General features: G+C 42.8%; 1 protein-coding gene and 1 long non-coding RNA gene across 12 annotated transcripts in view; one reads left to right on the top strand and one right to left on the bottom strand.

Annotated features, from left to right (window-relative positions):
- STAU2 (staufen double-stranded RNA binding protein 2) overlaps positions 1–15,804 on the top strand; it is a 305,709-nt gene extending 289,905 nt beyond the window's left edge. For all 11 annotated transcript variants that reach the window (XM_027064372.2, XM_027064370.2, XM_027064371.2 and 8 more), the window contains 2 exons: positions 13,438–13,526; positions 14,662–15,804. In XM_027064372.2, coding sequence (XP_026920173.1) covers positions 13,438–13,526; positions 14,662–14,755 — 183 coding nt within the window. In that variant the 3' untranslated portion in view covers positions 14,756–15,804. The remainder of the gene's footprint in view (positions 1–13,437; positions 13,527–14,661) is intronic.
- Positions 15,143–19,258, bottom strand: LOC113600688 (uncharacterized). The gene is made up of 2 exons (XR_003421812.2): positions 19,111–19,258; positions 15,143–17,466 (listed from the first exon to the last, which is right to left on the bottom strand). It is a non-coding gene; the product is annotated as an uncharacterized LOC113600688 (long non-coding RNA).
- Between the last annotated feature and the right edge of the window lie 2,923 nt (positions 19,259–22,181).

Raw genomic sequence — 22,181 nt, forward strand, 5'->3', positions numbered from 1 at the left:
AAACCATACTCAACACATTACACAGCTCCATCTGTCACCTCCCCGATAACCCTTGTCTTCCTGTATGTGTGCTGGTGCCCTTTACCTGTGTGGCCTTGTCTGTGTAAGCAGTCCAGACATGAGTATCAGAGAGCCCCAGAGGTGAGAGGCCCTTTCCGGCCCCCCACAGCCAGCATTGCCTCCCACCTGACAGACGACCCAGCCAGTGGAACCACGCAGTGCACATCACCGGCCCCACCTCAGCAGCCAGCCGCACTCCCAGGGGGCACAGTCCCCTTCCTGTTTGGAGGCCAAATCCCTTTGCCCGTGGCTTCCATCTTTTGGGCTTGACCCAGCTTTCCCCAGAGCAAGGTGCTTCCATCTTCTACACAACACCTTTCAAATTGTCCAGGACACTGTGCCCGTCGATTCCCACCCACCTCCCAGTCCAGCCATTCTGAACTGCCTTGCACGAGGAGCCCCGCCCCCCCCCCCCGCTGACAACACCCTCCTCTCACAGTTTGCCCTACTGAAAAAGTCCTCCTCACCCTACATCTCACCCCAAGTGCTGCCTCTGTGTGACTTCCGGTGTTCCCTGGGGAGACCTGAGTGCCCTTTCTCAGTTTGACTTCAGCTGTACATTCTTTCTTACAGCGATTATCTTGGTAGATTGGTGTTGGCCTCGTGCCTTTCTCCCTGCTGCAAGACCCAGCGCAGAAGGCAGGGACTGTGCATGTTGCTCTTGGTTTTCCTGGTACCTTGTGTGGAGCCTGGTTCTCCATAAATATTTGTTGAGTGAATGATGGTACCCAGTTGTGAATCAGATAGGCCAGGCCCCTTCCTCTAGTAGATCACAGACTGTGACAAGTGTTATGAGGAAAATGAACAAGGTTATGTGATTTGCTGGGGGTGGGGGGGACACCCTAGACGGGGTGTTCACTCCCCCCGCCCCAACTCAACCGGAGCTGAGACCTGAAGGCTGACAAGTGGCCAGTCATGACAAGGGGTGGCCAGAAGGACCGGCCAGCCTGAACCCCCGAGGTGGGAAAGAGCTTATCCCTGCTGAAGAACAAAAAGGAGGTTAGGACAGAGCATTAGGGGTGAAAAGGAGAGTGATGCATGGGTCCCTAAGGGTGGGGGCCGGTCCTCACAGGGTTTAGGTGATGACTGGCTTGACACTGGTGTGCCGCTTGCTCAGAGTGGGGCGAGAGCTCCTTCAGTCCTGCCTGACGTGGCCAGCAGACGGCCAGTGGCATCAGCAAGGCACCCGGCACAGCTGGCCCCACTTCTTCCCAAGCCCCAGCCTTCTCTTTCCCGGACATTCTCCTTCTCAGGCCCAACACCAGCTGGTCTCAGGAGGGTACAGTATCAGACCTTCACACCCCCGTGTGACTCGCAGTGCCCCGCTAAAGGAATGGTGGCTTAAAACAGCACCTACGTATCATCTCACAGGCTGTAGTCGGAAGTCAGACACCATCTCACCGGGCTCAAATCAAAGTGTCGGCGGTGCTGTGTTCCTTTCTGGAGACTCCAAGGGGAATCCGTGCCCTTGCCTTTTCCAGCTTCTGTAAGCTTCCTACATTCTTTGCTTCGTGGTCCCATCATTGGCATTCAAAGCTAGTAAGGCACATTCCTTTGAGGCTTCTGGCACCTTCATGTGACCATCTCTGACCAGAGCTGGGAGAGGACCCCTGAGGTTAAAGACTTGCGTTTGGATTGGCCGTGAATCCCCCCTCCCCAGGTCCCGTCAGGAATTGGATCCTGGACATCTTTGCCATTATTCTGCCTTCCACAGGACTCCTAGCTCTTAAAAGAACAGTCAGATACAACGTGTGGACTGTTGGGATGTAGATTCAAAAACCAACATTAAAAGACATCTTTGAGGCCATCAGGAAAAGTTTAACATGACCCAGGTATTTAGATGATAAAAAGGATTTGTTCTTAATTTTGTTAGGTGTGATCGTGGCATGTGTCTTTATCTGATACCTGATTTGGAATCCTGCAGGAAGACATGAAGATACATGAAACAAGATTGGAAAAGTACTGATAATTCTTTTTTTTTTTTTAATGTTTTGTGTTTTGTTTTTGAGAGAGAAAGAGAGAGACAGAACACAAGGGGAGGGGCAGAGAGAGGGACACAATTGCAAGCAGCCTCCAGGCTCTGAGCTGTCAGCACAGAGCTTGACGTGGGGCTCGAACTTGTGAACCGCGAGATGATGACCTGAGCCAAAGTCAGACACTTAACTGACTGAGCCATGCTGGTTCCCCAAAATACTAATAATTCTCGATCTGAGTGATAGGTGGTGGGGTGGGGGGGGCAGGGGGGTTCAGTATACACTATCCTTCGTACTTTTTTGGATGTTTGGAACTTTTATTTTAAAAAGTAAATATATATACTTTTATTTTAAATACATATTATATTATATTATATATTAATATTTATATATTATATAATAAATATATAAAATATATATAATATTTATATATATAAATAAAATATATAAATATATAAAATATATAAAATATACATATATTAAAAAGTAAATATATATTAAATATATATACTTTTATTTTAAAAAGTAAATATATATATATATATATATATATATATATATATATGATCAGATATCAGTAAGAGGCTAAGGAGACATTTGGGATGGAAGTAAAGATCTATTCTGGCCCCCTCTCTGCTGCAATTTGACCACTAGGATGGCCACCAAATGCCCCAAGAAAAGAAATCAGGCTTCTGCATGCCTCACTCATTGAGGGAATCAGCAAGGGCTGCGAACTTGGACTCTATTTCAGTACAACCAAAAGTTCAAAACTAAACAAAACTTTATAGGTTATATTGTTTGACCATCATTCCCTGTTGTTCCCAGCTACCCCCTACAGCCATGCAATCTAAGAACCCATTAAATGCAATAAAAACTATGAAATAACTATACATTTTTTTCCAATCATATGCTCAAACCTAACTGGAATTTCTGAATAGGCAGAGCAGTGTGTGTCCATATTCAGTAGCAATGCTTTTCCTTCTCTTCGTAGTAGGATGTCAAAGAACCAAGAAATCCCAAAGAGACCTTTAGGACAGTGGGGAGAAGGGCTGCCAAGGCAGAATTCAGGCACCATTGCCCTGCAGAATCAGGCTCGTCTTGGGTGGGAGAGGCTCACCTCTGTTCCTGTTTCAGGATGTGCCACCCCATTGTTGGGTCCTCCCAGGTAGGGTTTCCCAGGCACTTTCTTTGTAGCCCTCACATTAGCCCAGGGAGGGGGAAGCACTGGTTACAGACATCAAAGATGACAGAAGCCAAACCCAAATGGTTGACATTTCAAAAAGTCAGTAACTATCATCTGTATTCCTTGGAGGTAGATTGTGGACAGAACCTTCTCTTACATGGACAGAGATGACCCAGCTCTACTTTCCCGGGACCATTTATCCTAAAGCATATTGGCTGCAGAGCCCACGTGAGGGTGAGGATGGGAGGGGTGTGTGAAAGAAGGAGAGAGAGCCTCATAGGAGAGAAGCTTTGGAAGATGCCCTGAAGTAAGGAAAAGCCAGCTAGAACAAGATGCTCACTTACAGAATAGAGAGAAGACAAAGCACAAATGTGTCTGTGAGTACTTATCTGTCTTAGGGGGCTCCAGATGGAAGCTGGTGGATAACCAACCAAGCAATATTCCTTGAGGATCTTCTGTAAATACATTGTGCTAGTTTCAAACAGGAAAATGGCTCTTCCAACCAAGGGCTGACCGACTACGTGAGAAGACAGGACATAAACATGTTGAAGACAGCCCACAGTTCAGGGAGGCAAATGGCAAGGGCTGTCAGAAGTTCATGGGTAGGAGACAGGCTGGGAGTCAGAGAAGTCCACCCTAGGAAAATGAAAGACTGCAGGAGCAAAGGTGTAGAGGTAAAAAAAACTCAGATGTCTCCATCAGACAGGAGGCAGACCAGACAGACCAGGGTGGAAGATCCATGTGGGCAGGGCTTCTGCAATGTTGGTGTCTCTCAGGCCAACTGGCTGGGGAGCTCTTGATAACAGACACCTGCCACTGAGGCTGGTGACCAGTCTGTTGGCTCAGACATCACACTCTGGGAAACACACTGTAATGAAATTGCAGTAAATGAGGTTATAGAGTAGAATGGGGCCAGCTGATGCATGGCCTTGAATGCCAGTCCAAGGATACAGAATGTTATTTGCTGGCTGGAAGTTAGTAGTGGCTTTTGATTAAGGGGAAGACATAATGATAGGGCTCTTAGGAAGAAAGATGGGTAAGCAATGTGCTAGAAAAAAGATAGAAATGCATACAAAACTGGACATAAATAACATGGAGATAGAAAGTATAAAGAATTTTATGACTGGATGTTGGTCTCAACAGAGAAAATTGTGTAATAAAAGCTTTCATTCATGGTCCAGACGTTAACCTCTCAAACAATCCAATGCAGTAAGTGTTGTAGTCTCCAATTTACAGATGATGAAAAAGAAGCTCAGAGAGATAAAGTAACTTGCATAGACACAACTTGTCTACAGTAGGGTTGGAATTTTAGTCTAGGGCTGATGGGCTCCAAATGCCGTGCTCTCCTCCCTTCCTTGTCCAGATGACAGGTAGAGTGTATTAGCTGTCTCTTGCTGCAATGACAAATTACTAGACTTAGTGGCTTAACCACACAAATGCATTATCTTAAGGGGCACCTGGGTGGCTCAGTTGGTCAAGCATCCAACTTCGGCTCAAGTCATGATCTCATGGTTCATGAGTTCAAGCCCCACATTGGGCTCTCTGTTGTCAGCAAGGAAGCCTGCTTTGGATCCTCTGTCCCCTTCTCTCTGTGCCCCTCCCCTGCTCATGCTCTCTCTCTCTCTCTTTCTCTTTCTCTCATCTTTCTCAAAAAATAAATAAACTTGGGGCACCTGGGTGGCTCAGTTGGTTAAGTAACCAACTCTTGATTTCAGTTCAGTCATGATTTCGCGGTTTCATGAGTTCAAGCCCCGTATCAGGCTCTGTGCAGGCAGTGTGGAGCCTGCTTGGGATTTCTCTCTCCCTCTCTCTCTCTCTCTCTCTACCCCTTCCCCACTCACACTGTACCTGTCTCTCTCAAAATAAATAAATAACTTTAAAAAAAGAAAAAATTTTAATATATAAGTAATAAAACAAATGATTATCTTAGAGTTCTGTAGATTCTCTATAGAGAACCCCTGGGCTAAAATCCAGGTATCAGCAGTTCTTTTTTTTCTTTTCTTTTCTTTTTTTTTTTTTTTTTTTTTGGCTTGAGGTGCAAATTAGTCTTCTTGGCTTTTCCAGCTTCTAGAGCCCACCTCCATTTCTTGGCTTGTGTCTTCCTTCCTCTGTCTTCAAAACTAACAACATTACTCTGACCATTTTCCCCGGCCCTGTCTTTCTCTCTCACCAAATTCGGGAAAGATTCTCTGATATTAAGGACTCATGTGATTAGACTGGACCCACTTGGATAATCCAAGATAATCAACACATCTCAATGTTTATACCTCAATCTTATCTGCAAAATCACTTTTGCCTTATGAGGTAACATATGCACATCCTGGAGATCAGGACATGGACACTTTGGGGGGGGGGCATTATCCTGCCAAGCAGAGTGATGCTGCTGCCATTCTTGGACACTTGGTTTTGTGCCCAACAGCATGTTTGGGTAACACACCATTACAAAGGGGATTTTTTGTTGAATCAACAGTAATGAAATAAAGGGCAACACAGGAATTTTTAAAGGAATGGTGTTTCCTTTAAAACAGAAACAGTATGGTTGGAGTGAGAGCTGGCAGCATGGATGCCACTGCTAAAATTTGTTCTAAACACACTGCAAACATTCCTCTGCATCGTTAATCCCACTTAAATTTGACTCTATCATTGTCAAGATGAGCAGCTACATGGATTACCCAATGTAGGAGCCTGACCACAGAATATAGATGATGCCTAAGTCTGTAGTTTCAGTGCCCAAGTTTGTACTAATTCCCCAAATTCTAGAGTCAAATTCCTATTCTCTGCTTTAGTAGTCTGTCTAAAATATGCATGCCTTCAGACCACTGCCGGACTTCTTTTTATTTTATTTTATTTTATTTTATTATTTTATTTTATTTTTTGATGATGAGTAGCCATTACCTTAGCAGGCTGACATCCCTTTGTTCCAACAGTAAGCCATTTATAAAGTATGAATTTTACGGAAATTATATGAACCAATAGGTTTATGTGAGCATAAATGGAAAGTGCAGGCTATATGAAATTGGTAGAATCAGGGCAGCAAATGGTTTAGTTAAAGCTCAATATAATCCTTTATCATTTTATTTTTAAAGTCCTATCACTGATTCATCTGAAATGTGATAGACTGAGGATCTTATCATAATGTGAAAAAATTTAGAAATACAATTTTCTCTTTTTGGTTTCTTTTATTTTATAGAAAGAGAGAGTTGGCATTTTGTTATAGACCTTTCAAAGCAAGAAAATGATAACTCAGGAACATTAAAATTCACATTCTTTGGGCAATAAGCCCTAAGCTTACTGAAGAACCCGCTGGTTTGTAGTCACTGAAATGATTTAATAGGGAGCCAGTCTCAAAGATTGTTGAGACAAGAAGTTAGGAGAGCCCTCAACTACAAGTGAAGGCGGTTGCTGTTGAAGCCTATCGTTTTCTCATTTAAGAAGCCTGATTTAGTGAGCTGCACATATGATCACGGTGTGCATTCTGAAATGAATCTAGCAGTGAGAGTGGCTCCCAGGAAGAGTTCCACATGAACAAGTCCCTCAGGGGCAAAAGGCAAACAAAACAAACCTTGGGCACTTGCTTAAAAATGAAGGCCACATTTGGGCATGTGTGGTTGCCATTGACTTTAATGGGAACATCCTGTCTGTTTCTGGGATTCAGAACATAAAATCGGTGGGAAAAGTGTGAAATGGGGAAAGAAAGAAATAAAAGTATCCATTGGGCATTGTGTTTAAAGATGAGAAGAACTGTGTGTCATAAAGGGATGAGTTAAAATTCACATTTTGCCAGTGAAGACCATTGTTGTGTCTCAAAAAATTAGTTAATACTGTTGCGTTTGATTCCTGAAAAAGAAAGCAGGAGGAATAGGCACTGGTTTCAATACAATTTGCTAATTTCTGATTGACAAGAGGAAAGTTAGAAATTGCAGAAATGGCTGGGAAGACTCACCTCCATTCTGCACACACACGCACACACACACACACACACACACACACACACACACACACACAAGTGCATGCATGCGTGCAAACCAAGACCAACAAACAGGCATGGAAAGTATCTTACTGGCATCTTGTTTCTGGTATTGCTATAACTACGCACAAAACAAGTGATACATGAAATGGTAGCGACATCTGTTCAAGAACCTGTGGGGCTTTCCTCACAAAACAGTTGTAAAATCTTTTGGGGACAAAAATATTTCTATGTATCTGTGTAGATGCTTTCTTTTAAGGGACACACACACACACACACACACACACACACACACAAAAACAAGTGTTGAGCTTAAAAGACGAGAATAAGAAAAAGAAATGTCATCCATGTCTTAAAATGCTTCTTTAATTTTTCTCCTTTCAAACCAAGCTACATGAATTGCCTCAAAGGTACTGATTTTTTTTCTTTTTTCTTTTCTTTTCTTTCCTCTTTTCTTAGAATCTCAAAACATGTAAATTGTCATAAAGCTAAAGTTTAAGATTCCCCTTGGTCAAACCATAGTAACACACACTTGGATGCTGAGTGAGTTTGTTTTTATTTGGTAGGAAACATTTTCTGACCTTGGAAATGAAATTTTTCAGTTGTCTGTTTGTTTATGGCTGAAGCTGTATGGAGGGTCCTGGGTACTTGTGTTCTGGGTACTTTGAAATTCTCAAATCCACAGTGTGTGGGAAGTTATACAACTTGGGTTTAATCATCGTTCAGGATGTTCCTCATTAAGGAACCCAGATTTACCTCCTTCCCACGACTCCCCAACATTAGTTTACGTTTATCACACAGCAAACTGTCCAGGCTGAGGGGGTGAATTGCAGACAGTAGGAGCTGAGCCTCTCGTTATCTATTTACCCTCTCAGTAGTAGACAATGTAGAACTTGTGCCTTGAGCAGGCTGCAAATGTCTCTCCAAATGAGTTATTCGACTTCTCCCTCACTCCAGTGTCCTTTAATATCAGGTAGCATTTTTATAATATAGTCTTAATTGTTTTAAATAACTGGCCTCTAGCAAGTACAATTTATTCAGTTGGAATGGTTGAAACATGGAGATTTTGTTGATTTTACCATCTTCTGGACAGATTTGGATGTGCAAAGTAACATGTCTTGGTGGACCATTAAATGTTAGTATTTGTTGACAAAGCCATTCCATTATACATTGTTCTTTGAAATGACTGATGATTGAGTCTTGCTAAATGTAATGTGGCTATTTTGGACATTGCTGCATTATCCTATTTTTGTAGCCACTTTGCTGTGGAAAGTGAAGCACACCCATCTCACAGATGGAATTTTTTAATCTGCAAAGTATCCTTTCTGGGAAAGTGGTGGCTGATGAACTGGGGGTAGGATGGCAGCTCCCCAGCTGAGCTCATGACAAGTGAGAGATGAGGCAGCCAGGGCTGGTGTTCCATTCATACCTGTGGGTGGATGCACCTGGTGGGCAGCCCCTGCCCATCTCTGCTTTCCTAAAAGTACTTAGCTTATCACTCTCTATAAATCACAGCCAAGCCCTCCATCCTTTCCCTGTCCGTTCATCTTCCCAATCCCAGCATCCCAGCCCCTCCCCTTGCTGCAGCGTCCTGCATGCCACAGTCCCAGGCAAACCGTGCAGCTTGATTTTCCCTCTGGCCAGCAACCCCTGGCGGGTGAGGAATGAACTCTTCTCAGAACAACAGAGGGGCGATGAATAATTGAGCAAGACTTGGTACCCTTAGAATGTTGAGAAATGGAGAATTGAATCACCTTGTTTGGGAGCCGTTGGGTAATTCAAGTGACAAAATAAGTACCATAGCAATTCAATTTTAGCCCAATCTACACTTGTTACAGAAGCACTGAACAGAGCCTCAGAAGTCAACCCACAAGATAATAAATCCCTTGTCTAGAAAATGGAGATAATTGTATGAGCTTACCTCCAGTAATTATTGTGGGGGAATAATTAATAGAATGAGTATGGAGGAGGGAATAAGAGTGATCTGGAAATGATAATATTGAAAAAAGTCATGCTGAAATTGGCTTAGGTGTGAAGGAAATAAAGTGATCTGGTCAAGAATGTGCACTGGGTTCAAATCCATGCTCTGCCACTTACTAGCTGTGTGACCTTTGAATAAGTTACTGAATTCCTCATGGATAGGACCTACCTGCAGGGCTGTGGGAACACCTGAGGCCACTCAGGTAAATGGCCTGGTTTCATGACTATGGCAGGGTGATGCTCATCAAATGGTAGCTATTACTGTTTATAGAGAAGATAAATCGTCTTCATTGTCTTTTATAAATTAGCAAGAAGTCCTCTCCTATTTATAAGCAATTGTATTCAGGATTATCAATAAGATGTGGGTTGAAATTATCTCATCAGATAAATAAGGGAATATTGTTTGGAAGCCTTTAAGCATACCTTTGGAGGGAAGCAGCCACACAAGAATTCTGAAAATCCGTTCATGGCATTGAGTGAAAGAGCACGCCGCCCTTCCAGCCTGCAAGACATTCTTTGAGTGGCGACAGGCATTTTGAAAGTGCACAGAGACCTGCCCGACATGTTGGTAAAATCATCCAGGAGATTTTGCAAGAGCCAAAACACTGAACCTGCTCTCTGAGACCTGGCCTGCATCTCATATGTTGGATAGAAGAGAGCAGGTGTCACGGGGTCCTGGACTTGGTGTAGCAAGACATTTGGTTCTTGGTATTTGGGCAACAAGTATTCCAACAACAACTAGTAAAATGGGCTACAATTAGCCTATAAATAACTTTTTAAAGTTGTTTTTTAAATTTTTAAAAGTCATTTTTGGTTGTCATTTTGGGACCAGGGAGCCCTGGGGTTCTCATGTGTCTCATTCAGCAATATGACATTGCTGATTTAAATTTACAGGCACTAAAGAGCCTTCCACAATAGTTCACGTGGGAAGCAATTGATAAAAATTGGCATTCCTGACAATAATCCACATACTAATGGATCAGAAAAAAGAATAGTTATTTAACTTTTTTTTTATTTTAAAAAAGGTGCTCCTGAGTGGCTCAGTCACTTAAGCGCCTGGCTCTTGATTTTGGCTCAGGTCATGATCTTGCAGTTTATGAGATTGAACCCCGCATTGGGCTCTGCACTGACAGTGCGGAAGCCCCTTCAGATTTTCTCTCACCCTCTCCCTCTGCCCCTCCCCACTCGTATGCCCATGCACCCTCTCTCTCCTTCTCTCAAAACTAGACATTTAAAAAAAAATTATTAAAAAAAAAGAATAGGTGTTCATTTGTTCAAAATTGTTGAATATACAAAGACCTGTAAGTTCATTAGTGCTCCCCCCAACTCCGCCCCACCAATGTAGTTGGCTATCTGGAAAGGTCAGGCATGGACTGCTCTTTAGAGCTTTGCAGTGAGTGGGCCTCATGCCTCACCCAGTACATGCATATGTAAGGCAGGACTCCAGCTCAGGTTCATGTAACAAGCCCATGAGAATGTGCACACCCACAGGACTTTTCCCAGGCTAGTCACCTGGGAAGGCTGTCCAGCACAACCCAGCATTGCAGGACTTAGAAGGACCTCAGAGATTACCCAAGTGATTTTAAATGAGAGCCAAATCCCTCTGCAGGTTTCTTTTGGGGGAGGGGAATTGTCCAAATCTGGGTCTTTTGAGGCTCAATTTAATTTTTGAAAGCAACCAAACTTCACTCAAAGCCAGATCTAGTGAATAAGGTAAATGGTCAGGATGGACAAATGAAAACTAAGGTAGGGCCATAAAATGACAAAACTGGTTGGCTCTAATGACCCACAAAGTGGTTCTGAGAGATTAATTCCAAAAGCACCTAAAGAAGCATCAGCTCCTCACATTACTACTGTGGTCACAACCTCTCTGAGGGAGGTGAAAAAGCTCATGTCAGATCTAAAAATATTCATGCTTTTTGGCCCAGAAATTCAATTTCTAGGAATCTATCATAAGGAAGTTATTGAGATGGTATGCAAAAATTTAACTATTTGAAATCTGGGTGCAGTGTTAATAATCACTTAAATTTGGGAGTGTCCTAAATGTCCAACAGTAGGGATTGGCTGAATATAGAAGGACCTCTAAAGTCAATATACTGAGCAGTCACGCAAAATAATGCTACTGAAGTGTTTTTATTGATATGGAAAACTGCTCACATTCAATGAAAAGAGCAGGTTATAAAATGGTGTGAAGATATGATCCAGGTGAAAGTTTGTACATATGGGGAAGGGATAGAAAAGTAAAGGGAAAGACATTAGACCAAGTAGTAAATGGTGGATGGGCCTGTGAATATTTTCACACTGTTTTTGCTTGTACCTCTTATGATTTTCCTATAATGAAAATTATTTTTATAATAAAAATATAATAAAAAGAAACATCACAGAAAGGAAAAGGAGGTTCTACTGTCCTTAAGGAGGAATTATGATGGACCTATTTTAGTTTGTTAGAGTTCTCATAGCAAAATACCACAAACTGAGTGGTTTAATCAACAGAAATATATCTTGTCACAGTTCTGGAGGCTGGGAGTCCAGAGTCAAGGTGCTGGCAGTTTTGGTTCCCTCTGAGGGTGTGAGGGAGAATCTGTTCCAATACCTCTCCATAGCATCTGGCAGTTTGCTGGCAATCGGTGACGTCCCTTGGCTTCTGTTCTATCACTTCAATCTCTGCCTTCCTCTCCACAGGCTGTTCTCCCCGTGTGTGTGTGTGTGTGTGTGTGTGTGTGTGTGTGTGTGTGTCTACATCCTAAGTTCCCCTTATTATAAGGACATTAGACATATTGGATCTGGGCCCATTCTATTCCAGTAGGACTTCATCTTACTTAGATTTGCAATGTCCCTGTTTTCAAATACGGCCACATCTGAGGTATTGGGGGTTAGGACTTCAACATATAGATTTGGGGAGTAGTGGGGGGGACACAATTCAACCAGCAATAGTACCCCAATGAAATAGCCACACTGCTTCTACCCAACTGAAAGTACTGCTTACCTGCCATGTCAGCCTGTGCCAGCTGCTGTATACATAGTACGAGCATGGGCCAAGACCAGGAGTTGGGGGGGGGGGGGGAACACCGACATCCCTGCTCAATTTTCCTGGAAACCTAAAACTACTCTTAAAAAAATTAAGTCTATTAATTTAAAAATGAAAACCAAAAAATGTTACAAATAATGAAATTTGCAAGGGATCACACAGTCAGCTACCCAAAAGGGGCCTTTGGCAGATAAAAGTTTGGGAAACTGCAAGAGTTAGCCCTTTTTCAAAGGTAGTTGAGAGGATACAGATGACCAAAGTGTGACCCAGTGGGATCTCCAGGATTCAAACAACCCTGGCCGCTCACACCTATCTCAGACTCAACAAAGCCCTTCTAATGGAGCTTTAAGGGGGTGGGGAATGGGGGAGGGGAAGGAGAACCAAATTCTTATTCAAAGAAATAACAATTTGGAACGTGCACAAGAGTGTCAACAAGTTATGTAGATCTTATCAGCATCACATTTTTGGTGCCTCCCAGCTATCCAGCGAGGCTCAGCCAGCCTGTCAACACCCTTCAGCATCCCACGCAAGACGGGCATATCAACACCTCCGGAGGCTCTGCTGTGGCCAGGCCTGCCTCCCCAGGGCCCCAAAGAGTGCACGTTTTCTCTCTCCTCACAGAATACCATCGTACCATCCCCTTTGTATGCATGAGTGTCTTGGGCCCATTTCTCTGCTCACATCCTGTGACTTGGTTGGGGATAGCTATAAAATGGAACAATACCTCTATGCTAACTTTGGAAAGAGTACCTAACTTGGGAAAATCTGACGTTGCATTGTCTGAAGGAAGGGAATGTGTAGTTTCAGTAATGTGAGGAGAAAATGTTATTATAGTCAAAATATAATACATTATATTTATATATGTATTTATATATATGTGTATATATATATATTTATATGTCAAACTATAATAGGCTTATACTAGGTGCTTCTACATTTGCAGATAAAAACTTTGTGATTTTACAAAATTATGGATGGGGGCTAAGGCATGAAACTTTGGAGATTCTCCTCCCCACCTCCTCCCACTTTGCCACAGAAATAAGGCCCTCGTAGCATACAATTGCTTCATGATAATACAGCCTTTCAAATGTAATTTTGCTAAATGATGCAAAAAAAAGCATTTATTTAGACCAGTGAAAATGATAGTCTTTACTATACATCTCAGCCTTCTTTTACAATTACCTGTTTATTAATATTAAAGTCAATGAATGCATCTCCTTGTTTGTGTGTTTGTTTTCACTTTTAGGCAGCTTTAAGTGCCTTGAAACAATTTTCTGAACAAGGACTGGACCCAATGGAAGGGGCAATGAATATTGAAAAAGGTTCTCTTGAAAAGTGAGTAAATCTTCTGCTATATTCTTACATTTCTAATTTTGCAATTGTGCAAAAAAAATAAGATATAGGTAACAATAAGGTAAAAAATAACCCTCAAGACAATAATATCTGTATCTTACAAAATTATTCATATTACAGTTAAATGTAAATAAATGAGAAACGGTATATATATATGGTCATTTTCATTTCCTCTAGTACATATGTGAAAGTTTTAATCTACTAATTGATCATTTTTTTCTCCATTTCAATGCCTTTGTTGGAAATATTTCTGTGAGTTTTATTGACTATAGAGACTTGCACAACTTGTAAAATACTGTTTTTACTTCATACTGTTGAGGTTTCTTCTGTCTAAACCTTTTCTGACATACAACTTGCACTCACACTCCTGCTAAGTTGTGGGCGCAAGAGAGAGAAAAGAAAAAGAAGTCCAGAAGAGGTATCCCCTCCCCTTCACCGCATTTTGTTTTTTTTCCACGTTGTTCTAGAAACACAAGCACCCGTTGCCACAAAAGTGTGGCTCCCAAGGACTGCAAAGCCAAGAATGTAGCTGTAGCAAGAATTTCTGAAATCGAGTGCATAGTTTATTTTTTATGATATCAAATGTCAGGTCTCACCTGAGCGACTGAATTTTAGGTCTCTCCAGAGGCCCAATTTATACTAAAGAAATTGAAAGCAATTGCATTTACATAGAGGAATCCGAATTCTTTCCAAGCCCTAAAAATTGCAGGTGAGATTTCAAAACGCCCATAGGAGATAATGTTTTTTAGAATGAAAACAAACCGGTAACCCAGGAAGTGAAAAACAGATACATTGATCCTCCGGTTAAATAAGCATAGCCCCAAAACAGCATTTGGTCATTAATATGTAAGAGGTGAGAGCGTGAGAAGAAAGCATTTGGTAAACAGACGCGGTATTTTCTGTTGTCTATAGATTGGCAACCATTTATAAGCTAATTTAATCAAAACCATTTCCACATGATCTCATCAGTAGACTATCTGAACATAAATATTGTTGTTTCACTTTAAAATGTCACTTTTGTGGTGACCTTTGAATCCTGTGTGCCATCTGCTAATAAACATGTCTGAAGACGTGCAACCCTGGACCTTCAGCTCTTGTTAATGTATTAATCTTCCAGACAAGCCCAGCATCTGGGAGAGAAAGCGGACAATAACCAGACACACCCGGGCTCCATCGCTCAGGACTGCAAGAAATCAAAGTCGGTCATCTAGCAGCTCCCAGAACCACGGCTGCCACCACATCCTTATAAACCTGTCAGCACGCATGAGGGTGTCTGTGTTCAAGGAAATGAATGACTAATACCATTATTTGAGTCTTATGTGAAGACAACACTATTCTAACACAAGAGATAATATACATAGTACTGTTTATTCAACTGGGGAAAAATAAAACTTTGAGCATTTCCCTCGGAACTTGAGATCAGATCATAACTCACTTGCCCGGAGGCAGGAGAAATCTGATCCTGCTACTGGCGCTTGAAATAACAATTAATGAAAAGTGTTAGAAACAGAGGTAAAAATTTTAAATGATTAATAGAGAAATTGGGTTTGGTTCCGTTGTTATGATTGTTTTGTCGTGGAGCTTGTGTTCAGTTATATTCTCTCTCTCTCTCTCTCTCTCTCTCTCTCTCTCGTTTTAAATAATGCTTGACGATTCAAAGATTAACCAATGATGTGCTGTGGAATGTGATGGTCGTTGTCTTCATATAGAGTCACACCGTTTCTCTTTTTATGCGGATATTTATAATCTTCATCCTGTATCAATACGAATGACTTTGAGGTGCACGCCTCAAAGATGTATGCAAACAAACAAGGTTTAAATCAGGTCAGATATTTTATTTACCATATGAAATCGTGTTAGGAACAACTAGTTTCAATATACTCCAGGAATTAAAAAACAAAAACCAGAAAAAAAAACAGTTGTGGGTTTTGAGCTCCATAATACTATTAGCCACTAAGGAGGCGTCTTGCCTCCACTGACCATTTCTCCAGATTCCACGTTCCGTTGTGGAAGTCGCACCCACCCTCATCCGTGTGTCATAGCCACTCACTGTTTGCATCGAGAGCGTTTTTAATAACTGCCTCTGGACTTGGGACAGTGAGTAGGATCAAAATAAATAATGTACATGGCGGGGAAGGGAAAGCCTGTCGGAGGAGCCGTAGGAGTCTTGCCAGCTTGTAGCCAGCCACGCTCTGGACCAGCATGTTGGAATCCAGCGTGTACCGAATGCAGTAAAAAAATTGGTCGGTTTCTGTGTGAAGTGTTGTCATTGTTGTTCTTTCGTTCCCTGGCTCTCATCTCTTAAACATCACCTCGGTGAGACCCATCCCAAAGGCCGCCACCCAGCCCAGTCATCCTGCGCCACGGTGGCTTTAGAGGGTGTCCCGGCTCCTGCGCCACCAGCTGTATCTGTGAAACTGCAGAGTGGCCTCCTGGGTGACGAGGAGCCGGGTTCCTACCCAGCCAACGTCATCTCATTGTTCAGCCTTTCTCCTTATTGATTCACAGACGTTGTGCAATGAGAAAACACTATATGGCCTAACTGCTCGACCCAACGTGACAATAGGAATATGATTATGTAAGATTTCATAAGCAAAACCACCACAAATCATGATCTGGCTGACTCACACGCGACTGGAGGATAAACAAACAGCAACATAAGGAAATAACTCGAAGGTTGTTTTTAATGATTCCCATGTGGGGAAGTCCGCCAGTGTTGGGAGGGCCGGTGCCCTCGGAGGAAATAGGTTTCGTTACATAAAGCTAGGTCCTGGTGGAGATCAGCGCATTTGTAAAGTTGGGGTTCACAAGGTAAGCCAAGCTGAACGATACGTCCTGCTGCCTCGCGCCAGGGTGCGGAGAGCCCTGAATCATTGCCTTCGAAGGGGACAGGCTGTTTCTTCTGCTCTGCCTTTTACCACCTGAGGCTTAGGCCCTCAGCCGGGTGGGGAACAGGCCCGTACGCAGCACCACTTCGGGCAGGGGCTTTAAAGTGGATCTTCAGTTTACCAAACACAATAAACACGGGCTACCTCCTGCAGCCCACGGTCAGAACAACACCAAGGCCGTCAGGGCTGTAGGGGAGTGATGAGCCCAGGGAACAAACGAGCTAATCAGTTCTCACAACCCAAATATCTGAAACATTTAACTCTTGAGCTCTCTGACGTGAGCCATCCTCATGGCTGAGGTATCCCTGACACAGCAGAGCCGTGGTGGTAGGCGCGGGAGAGGTACGTTCGCAGAGGACCTCAAGTTTAGTGGGGGGATATTTATTTCAAAATTCCATCCCACCTACCTGCCTGAAGAGCCCGGGAAAGCCTCCAGATGTTTGGCCCAGAACCGCAGCCCTGCCTGGGAACCCTTTGGGTTTTCTTTGGGTTAGATTAGCAATGCAAATGTTGGGTGGCCTGCAGCCCCCTGCAGGAACCCGCTAGGATGCTCCAAGCTCCTTCCAAAGCGCAGTGTTATAGATCATTGGAGGGAAAGCCATTAAGTAGATTTATTGAAAGAATGTTTCTTCGGCACAAGGAGATCTTTTTGATGAAAAATGGAACTCATTATTCTTTAAAGGACACAGATTGACTTATCTCCTTTATCAATTACAGTGTCTGCTTTCAGCTTTTCTCAATCAGCGATGGGCTTTGTAGTCACTTCCCAGCGCGGAGGCCAATGTGCTTTATGAAAAAGGTTTGTTTTTACATTTTAATTGGAAATATAATATTGCACTTTGGAACTCTGACCATCCCTTTCCAGCACAACTTGCCAAAGGTCGATGGTGAGACACCACCAATGAGGCTGTGACAAGGGTATTATTCCTCCCCTTCCTGGGGTGATGTATCTGGGTTCTTCTGGCATTCTTCTCCCCAGCAGACATTCTCTGCAGTGAGCTCTGTTGTTGCTGTTGATAGCTTCAACCAAATTCCTGCACCACAAAATAAAAACAGATGAATGAAAAACTTAATGTATTATACAGAAGTTTTCAGAACTCCTAGTGACCTTGCAGATGTGGTCCAGACCAATTGGTTGGTGTTTATTCCCACTGCAGGTGAGTTATCACTGCAGCTACCTGGTGTGTTCTGTACCTTTTCATGTCCAAAGGCTACTTGTCATCATTGTGGCCAAGGATGATAGAAAACCTACCAGTTTTGGGCGTCTGGGTGACTCGACTTTGGATCAGGTCATGATCCCACAGTTGATGGGTTCGTGCCCAAGTCGGGCTCTCTGGTGTCAGTGTGGAACCTGCTTTGGATATTCTGTTCCCCTCTCTCTGTCCTTCCCCCACTTGTGCATGCACTCTCTCTCTCTCTTTCTCTCTCTCTCTCTCTCTCTCTCTCAAAAAAAAATAAACATTTAAAAAATTTAAGAAAGAAAGAAAGAAGAAACAAAGAAAGAAAAAGAAAGAAAGAAAGAAAGAAAGAAAGAAAGAAAGAAAGAAAGAAAGAAAGAAAGAAAAAGGAAGAAAACCTAACAGTTTTGCACACAGAGCTAAGAAGTCATTAGTGGCAAAGTCATATATGAATTTGTCTTCGAGTTTCCCCTAACTTACCCCACTGTGATACAGGTACGATAAATGTATAAATGTATAAATGATACATTGAATACATGCAAAAATGGATAAATGAATAAGGTACCAAAGGGATAGATAAGCCTGTTAAAGAAAGAAATTTTAAATCTCACTGCTTAACATGACACAGAGCTAGTCACTCATGATAATATATGGCATTCCCATTGATAATATTATAGTACCTTCAGCCCCAGAGGGACTGTGGCATTTCTTTCCCTTTTTTAATATTTTTATTTTTTTAATGTTTATTTATTTTGAGAGAGAGAGAGCACGAGCCAGGGAGGAGCAGAGAGAGAGAGGGAGAGAGAGAATCCCAAGTAGGCCCCGTGCTGCCAGCGCAGAGACTGATGCGGGGCTCCATCTGCTGAACCATGAGATCGTGACCTGAGCCAAAATCAAGATTCTGATGCTTAACAGACTGAGCCACCCAGGTGCCCTGACTGTGGCATTTCTTAATCCAAAGCGTGGTGAGTCCACAAAACCCCTCATTTCAGAGGACTTTGGACCCATGGAGACCCACTATCCTGCCCCCCCTCTTCCCATTTCTGCATTTATATCCCTTCCCTAAACTAGCAGATTTAATTCCAATCCCCACTCCCAGATATGTTCCTGCATTTCCATAATCACAGATACTTGTCTTATGAGGAGGGACCTTGTAATATATGGTTCAAAGCAAAGACTTTCCTAGATTCGGTCAAACCCACTGTCTGTTTCTGGCAGACAGCACCTGTGTTCAGTCTCACCTTTGCCAAGACTCAGGTAAAAATCATCTCGCTGAGGAAGCTCTCCTCTGTGCTCTAACCTCTTAACATAACTAAAAGCTCCTTTGGAGTCCCAGCACGCTCTGATGTATGCTGGGAATGCAGAAAATAAATAAACAAATGAAACTACTTCCCCCTAAAGGACCCACATTCTAGCTGGAGGGAAAGACTGACAAGGAAATGAGCACAGAGCGGGGAGCATTTTGTTCTCACAACCATCACACTGGAGCTAGTTGCTCACCTGCTTGTTCCCGACGGTCACTCACTCCTTCCCGTGCTCATCTCACATGCTTTGGGCAGCGTGCTGTATTCAGGTGACACTGTCAAAAAGCTATCGTCTGCTTTCACTCTAGTAGCGTATCTTATCTCACCTCCACCTCCCACGGCCACTGACAGCCCCACCCTCAGCCCCACCCCCAGCCTCAAATATGCATACACAGATGAAGAAGCTTTTTAAGTCCCCCTGCACTTAGGAGGCAGACCGCCTGAATTGACTCCTCATCGTGTCTCCTGGCCTGGTAGGACTGCCCACTTTAATATGTAAATATTTACTGAATAGAGGAATGACCCTAAAAACCCTGCCATGATGGATTTGCCAGTCTAACTGGATCAGCAGTACCCTGGATGCATGGACAGAGAAGTCTGGCCTATTAGCTGGACGCTCCTGCCTGGGAGGAAACTTCTAGTTCCACTTCTGTTAATGTGTGGCCTCGTTGAAGTCATTTAACGTCTCCAAGTTTCAGCTTTTCATCCAAAGCAATAGGGGTGAGAATATGCAAGAGTCTGTGGCCTATTTTTTTTAAGTTTATTTCTTTATTTTGGGAGAGACAGAGACAGCGCAAGTGGGGGAGGGGGAGGGGCAGAGAGAGGGGGAGAGAGAGAATCCCAAGCAGTCTCCACACTGCCAGTGCAGAGTCCGATGTGGGGCTCAAACCCACAAAGCCACAAGATCATGACCAGAGCCGAATCGACGGGTCGGATGCTTAACCAACTGAGCCACACGGGTGCCTCTGGACAATTTTTTAAAGTGCACAAGTTGTGAAAGTAAATACAATCCTTCAATCAGAGTCAGTGGGTATTACAGAAAGAGCTGTGGCCTAGGAGTCAAGCATCTAGAGATCTGGTTCAGCCACAGATATGACACTGGCAAGGGATTTAGACTTCCTGAGCCTCAGTTTCCACATCTATAAAATGATGTCCCCTAAGACATTACAGCTCTAAATTTATATTACTATTCATACCTCTATTACTAGTGGTATGCTTATATTCAAATTTGGTGTCTAATGTGTGGATTTTTTATCAAACGTCTGTAAGCAAAATACCACTCAATCAATTTGAATGATTTGAATCAATCTGTTGCTTGTACGTTATAGAAACCTACTCAAACCAGCAATGGGAAACTTGTTTTAAAGGTACAGGGGTGTTTCACAGAACCTAAGGGCAGAAATGCAGACACAAACTGGAGCCAGGAAGTAGAAACTGTGGAGAAACCAGGAAGTGCTCTTTCTCCCTGTCTCTCAATTCCCCTCCTCTCTCTGAATATCTGAATCATCTCTCCTCACATTAGCTCCTGCTTCTCAAGTACACATATCAGAGAACATGGCTATCAATAGAACCCGAGTTTACAGCCATCTGATGAAACAACGAACCTCTCTTTTGATTTCATTCCTCAAATCATAGGAAGGAACCCATGACTGCACGACCTTGAACCAGGTGTTCACCTCTGACCCACAATGTACAAATATGGCTGCCCTTCTTTACCCTTATGGAGAGGGTAAGGTGGTCATCGGAGAAGAATCACTGTTTAGTGAGACAAACTAAGATATCTGCCTTGACTACTTCCCAGGGGGCAAGGCTCGTTATAATCATGTGCTAGTTCTGACTTTCAATGTAAACAATGAAGCTTAAGTAACTAACCGTCTCCCAAATGTCATAGATTGGTCTCAGGTTTGTGAAGGTTGTGCTGTTTTGTTTGGTTTTGTTTAATCCTTTCGTGTCTTCAGTTTCAAGGGTCTGATGAACCACAAAGCTGTCCTGAATGAGTCATAAAACTACCTAGGAGAAAAAGTAAAAAGTTTCCAGGGATCCCAATTAGTATATTTTTAAAAGCCTCCTTTCCTTCAGCACACATAACAAGAAATTTCAGCAGTAGATTGGTCAACCGTCCTCAGGGATTTCTATAAAACCAGAAGACCAGAGGCCGTTTCCCAGTTTTTGTTATCCTGAGAGGATTTTAACTGTAAAGGAATTTCTGATTTTTACAATGGAGGTGGGTAGAGATGGAAACAATCTTGGTCTGATTTTCTTTCAGACTTTACTCATAAATTTTCAAGGGAGCCCAAAGAAGAGAGATTTGGTTAGTTAAGTGAGTGGAAGGAGGCAGAAAATAGGGTCAGAAATTTGAATTCAAGAGTGAAGTAGGTGAGAAAGCCATGCTGCATTGGAAAAGAATAAGGAAATGGGAAGTTCTGGAGAAGACATTTGTGACCAAAACAGACTATTTTCCCTGCAGGTAAGTCTTTAAATGCCTGCCCCTTTGCCTGAGGAATGAGCAGTCAAAATCTCCTGTTTCCCCTTGAACCTGCCCCTAAATCTTCTACATGAGTAGTAATTTTCCAGAAGGGTGTTTAGTCACTGGTCCTTCCTCATCCTCTGAATGAAGAGGAAGGAACTAGTTCTCTCACCAACTCAAGATGATTACTGAGCTACAGGAAAAGCCCAGGCCCCTGAACTCCAAGGAGAATTTGGCTCATTGGTTATCCCTGGTATTAGAAAAGGTCAGAACCTCTGTTTTTGCTTGAAACCAGAGTCACTTCCACAGTCATCACAACATAATGTGCAACAGTTGTTTGAGGGCTCAGGTACATGACAGCCACTGCCTCTGTCTTAGAAGAGACCACTAGCCTGAACAGGTCTGACTAAACGTAGCCTTCTGGTTTCTAACCTTAACCAAATTCCAACCTATTAATCAATTAGCAGATATGGAGTTAGTCTTGTGGGGAACCAACTGAAGCTTAAAAGTTCTCTACCTTCAAAGAGCTTCCAGTCCAATTGGGAAGATGAGATGGCAATGAGATACTGAGAGAAAAATGCAAGAAAACAGATACAGACACACTTCATTAGGAACTGATTTCAGCTTCTGCTGCTCCCACAATGCTTATAGGAAGCATCGTGAGGAAATTCAGGCTAACAACCCAGATTTCAATATTATAAAGAATGTCTACCTTGGATTCCTGCTCCTTTTGGTCTGGTGATCTGGGCTGGCCAACCTATAACTAAGGTGATGTGGGAATCCATTTTGTATGTTTCCTT

Source organism: Acinonyx jubatus, chromosome F2, assembly GCF_027475565.1.
Source record: "Acinonyx jubatus isolate Ajub_Pintada_27869175 chromosome F2, VMU_Ajub_asm_v1.0, whole genome shotgun sequence".
Classification (NCBI taxonomy): domain Eukaryota; kingdom Metazoa; phylum Chordata; class Mammalia; order Carnivora; family Felidae; genus Acinonyx; species Acinonyx jubatus.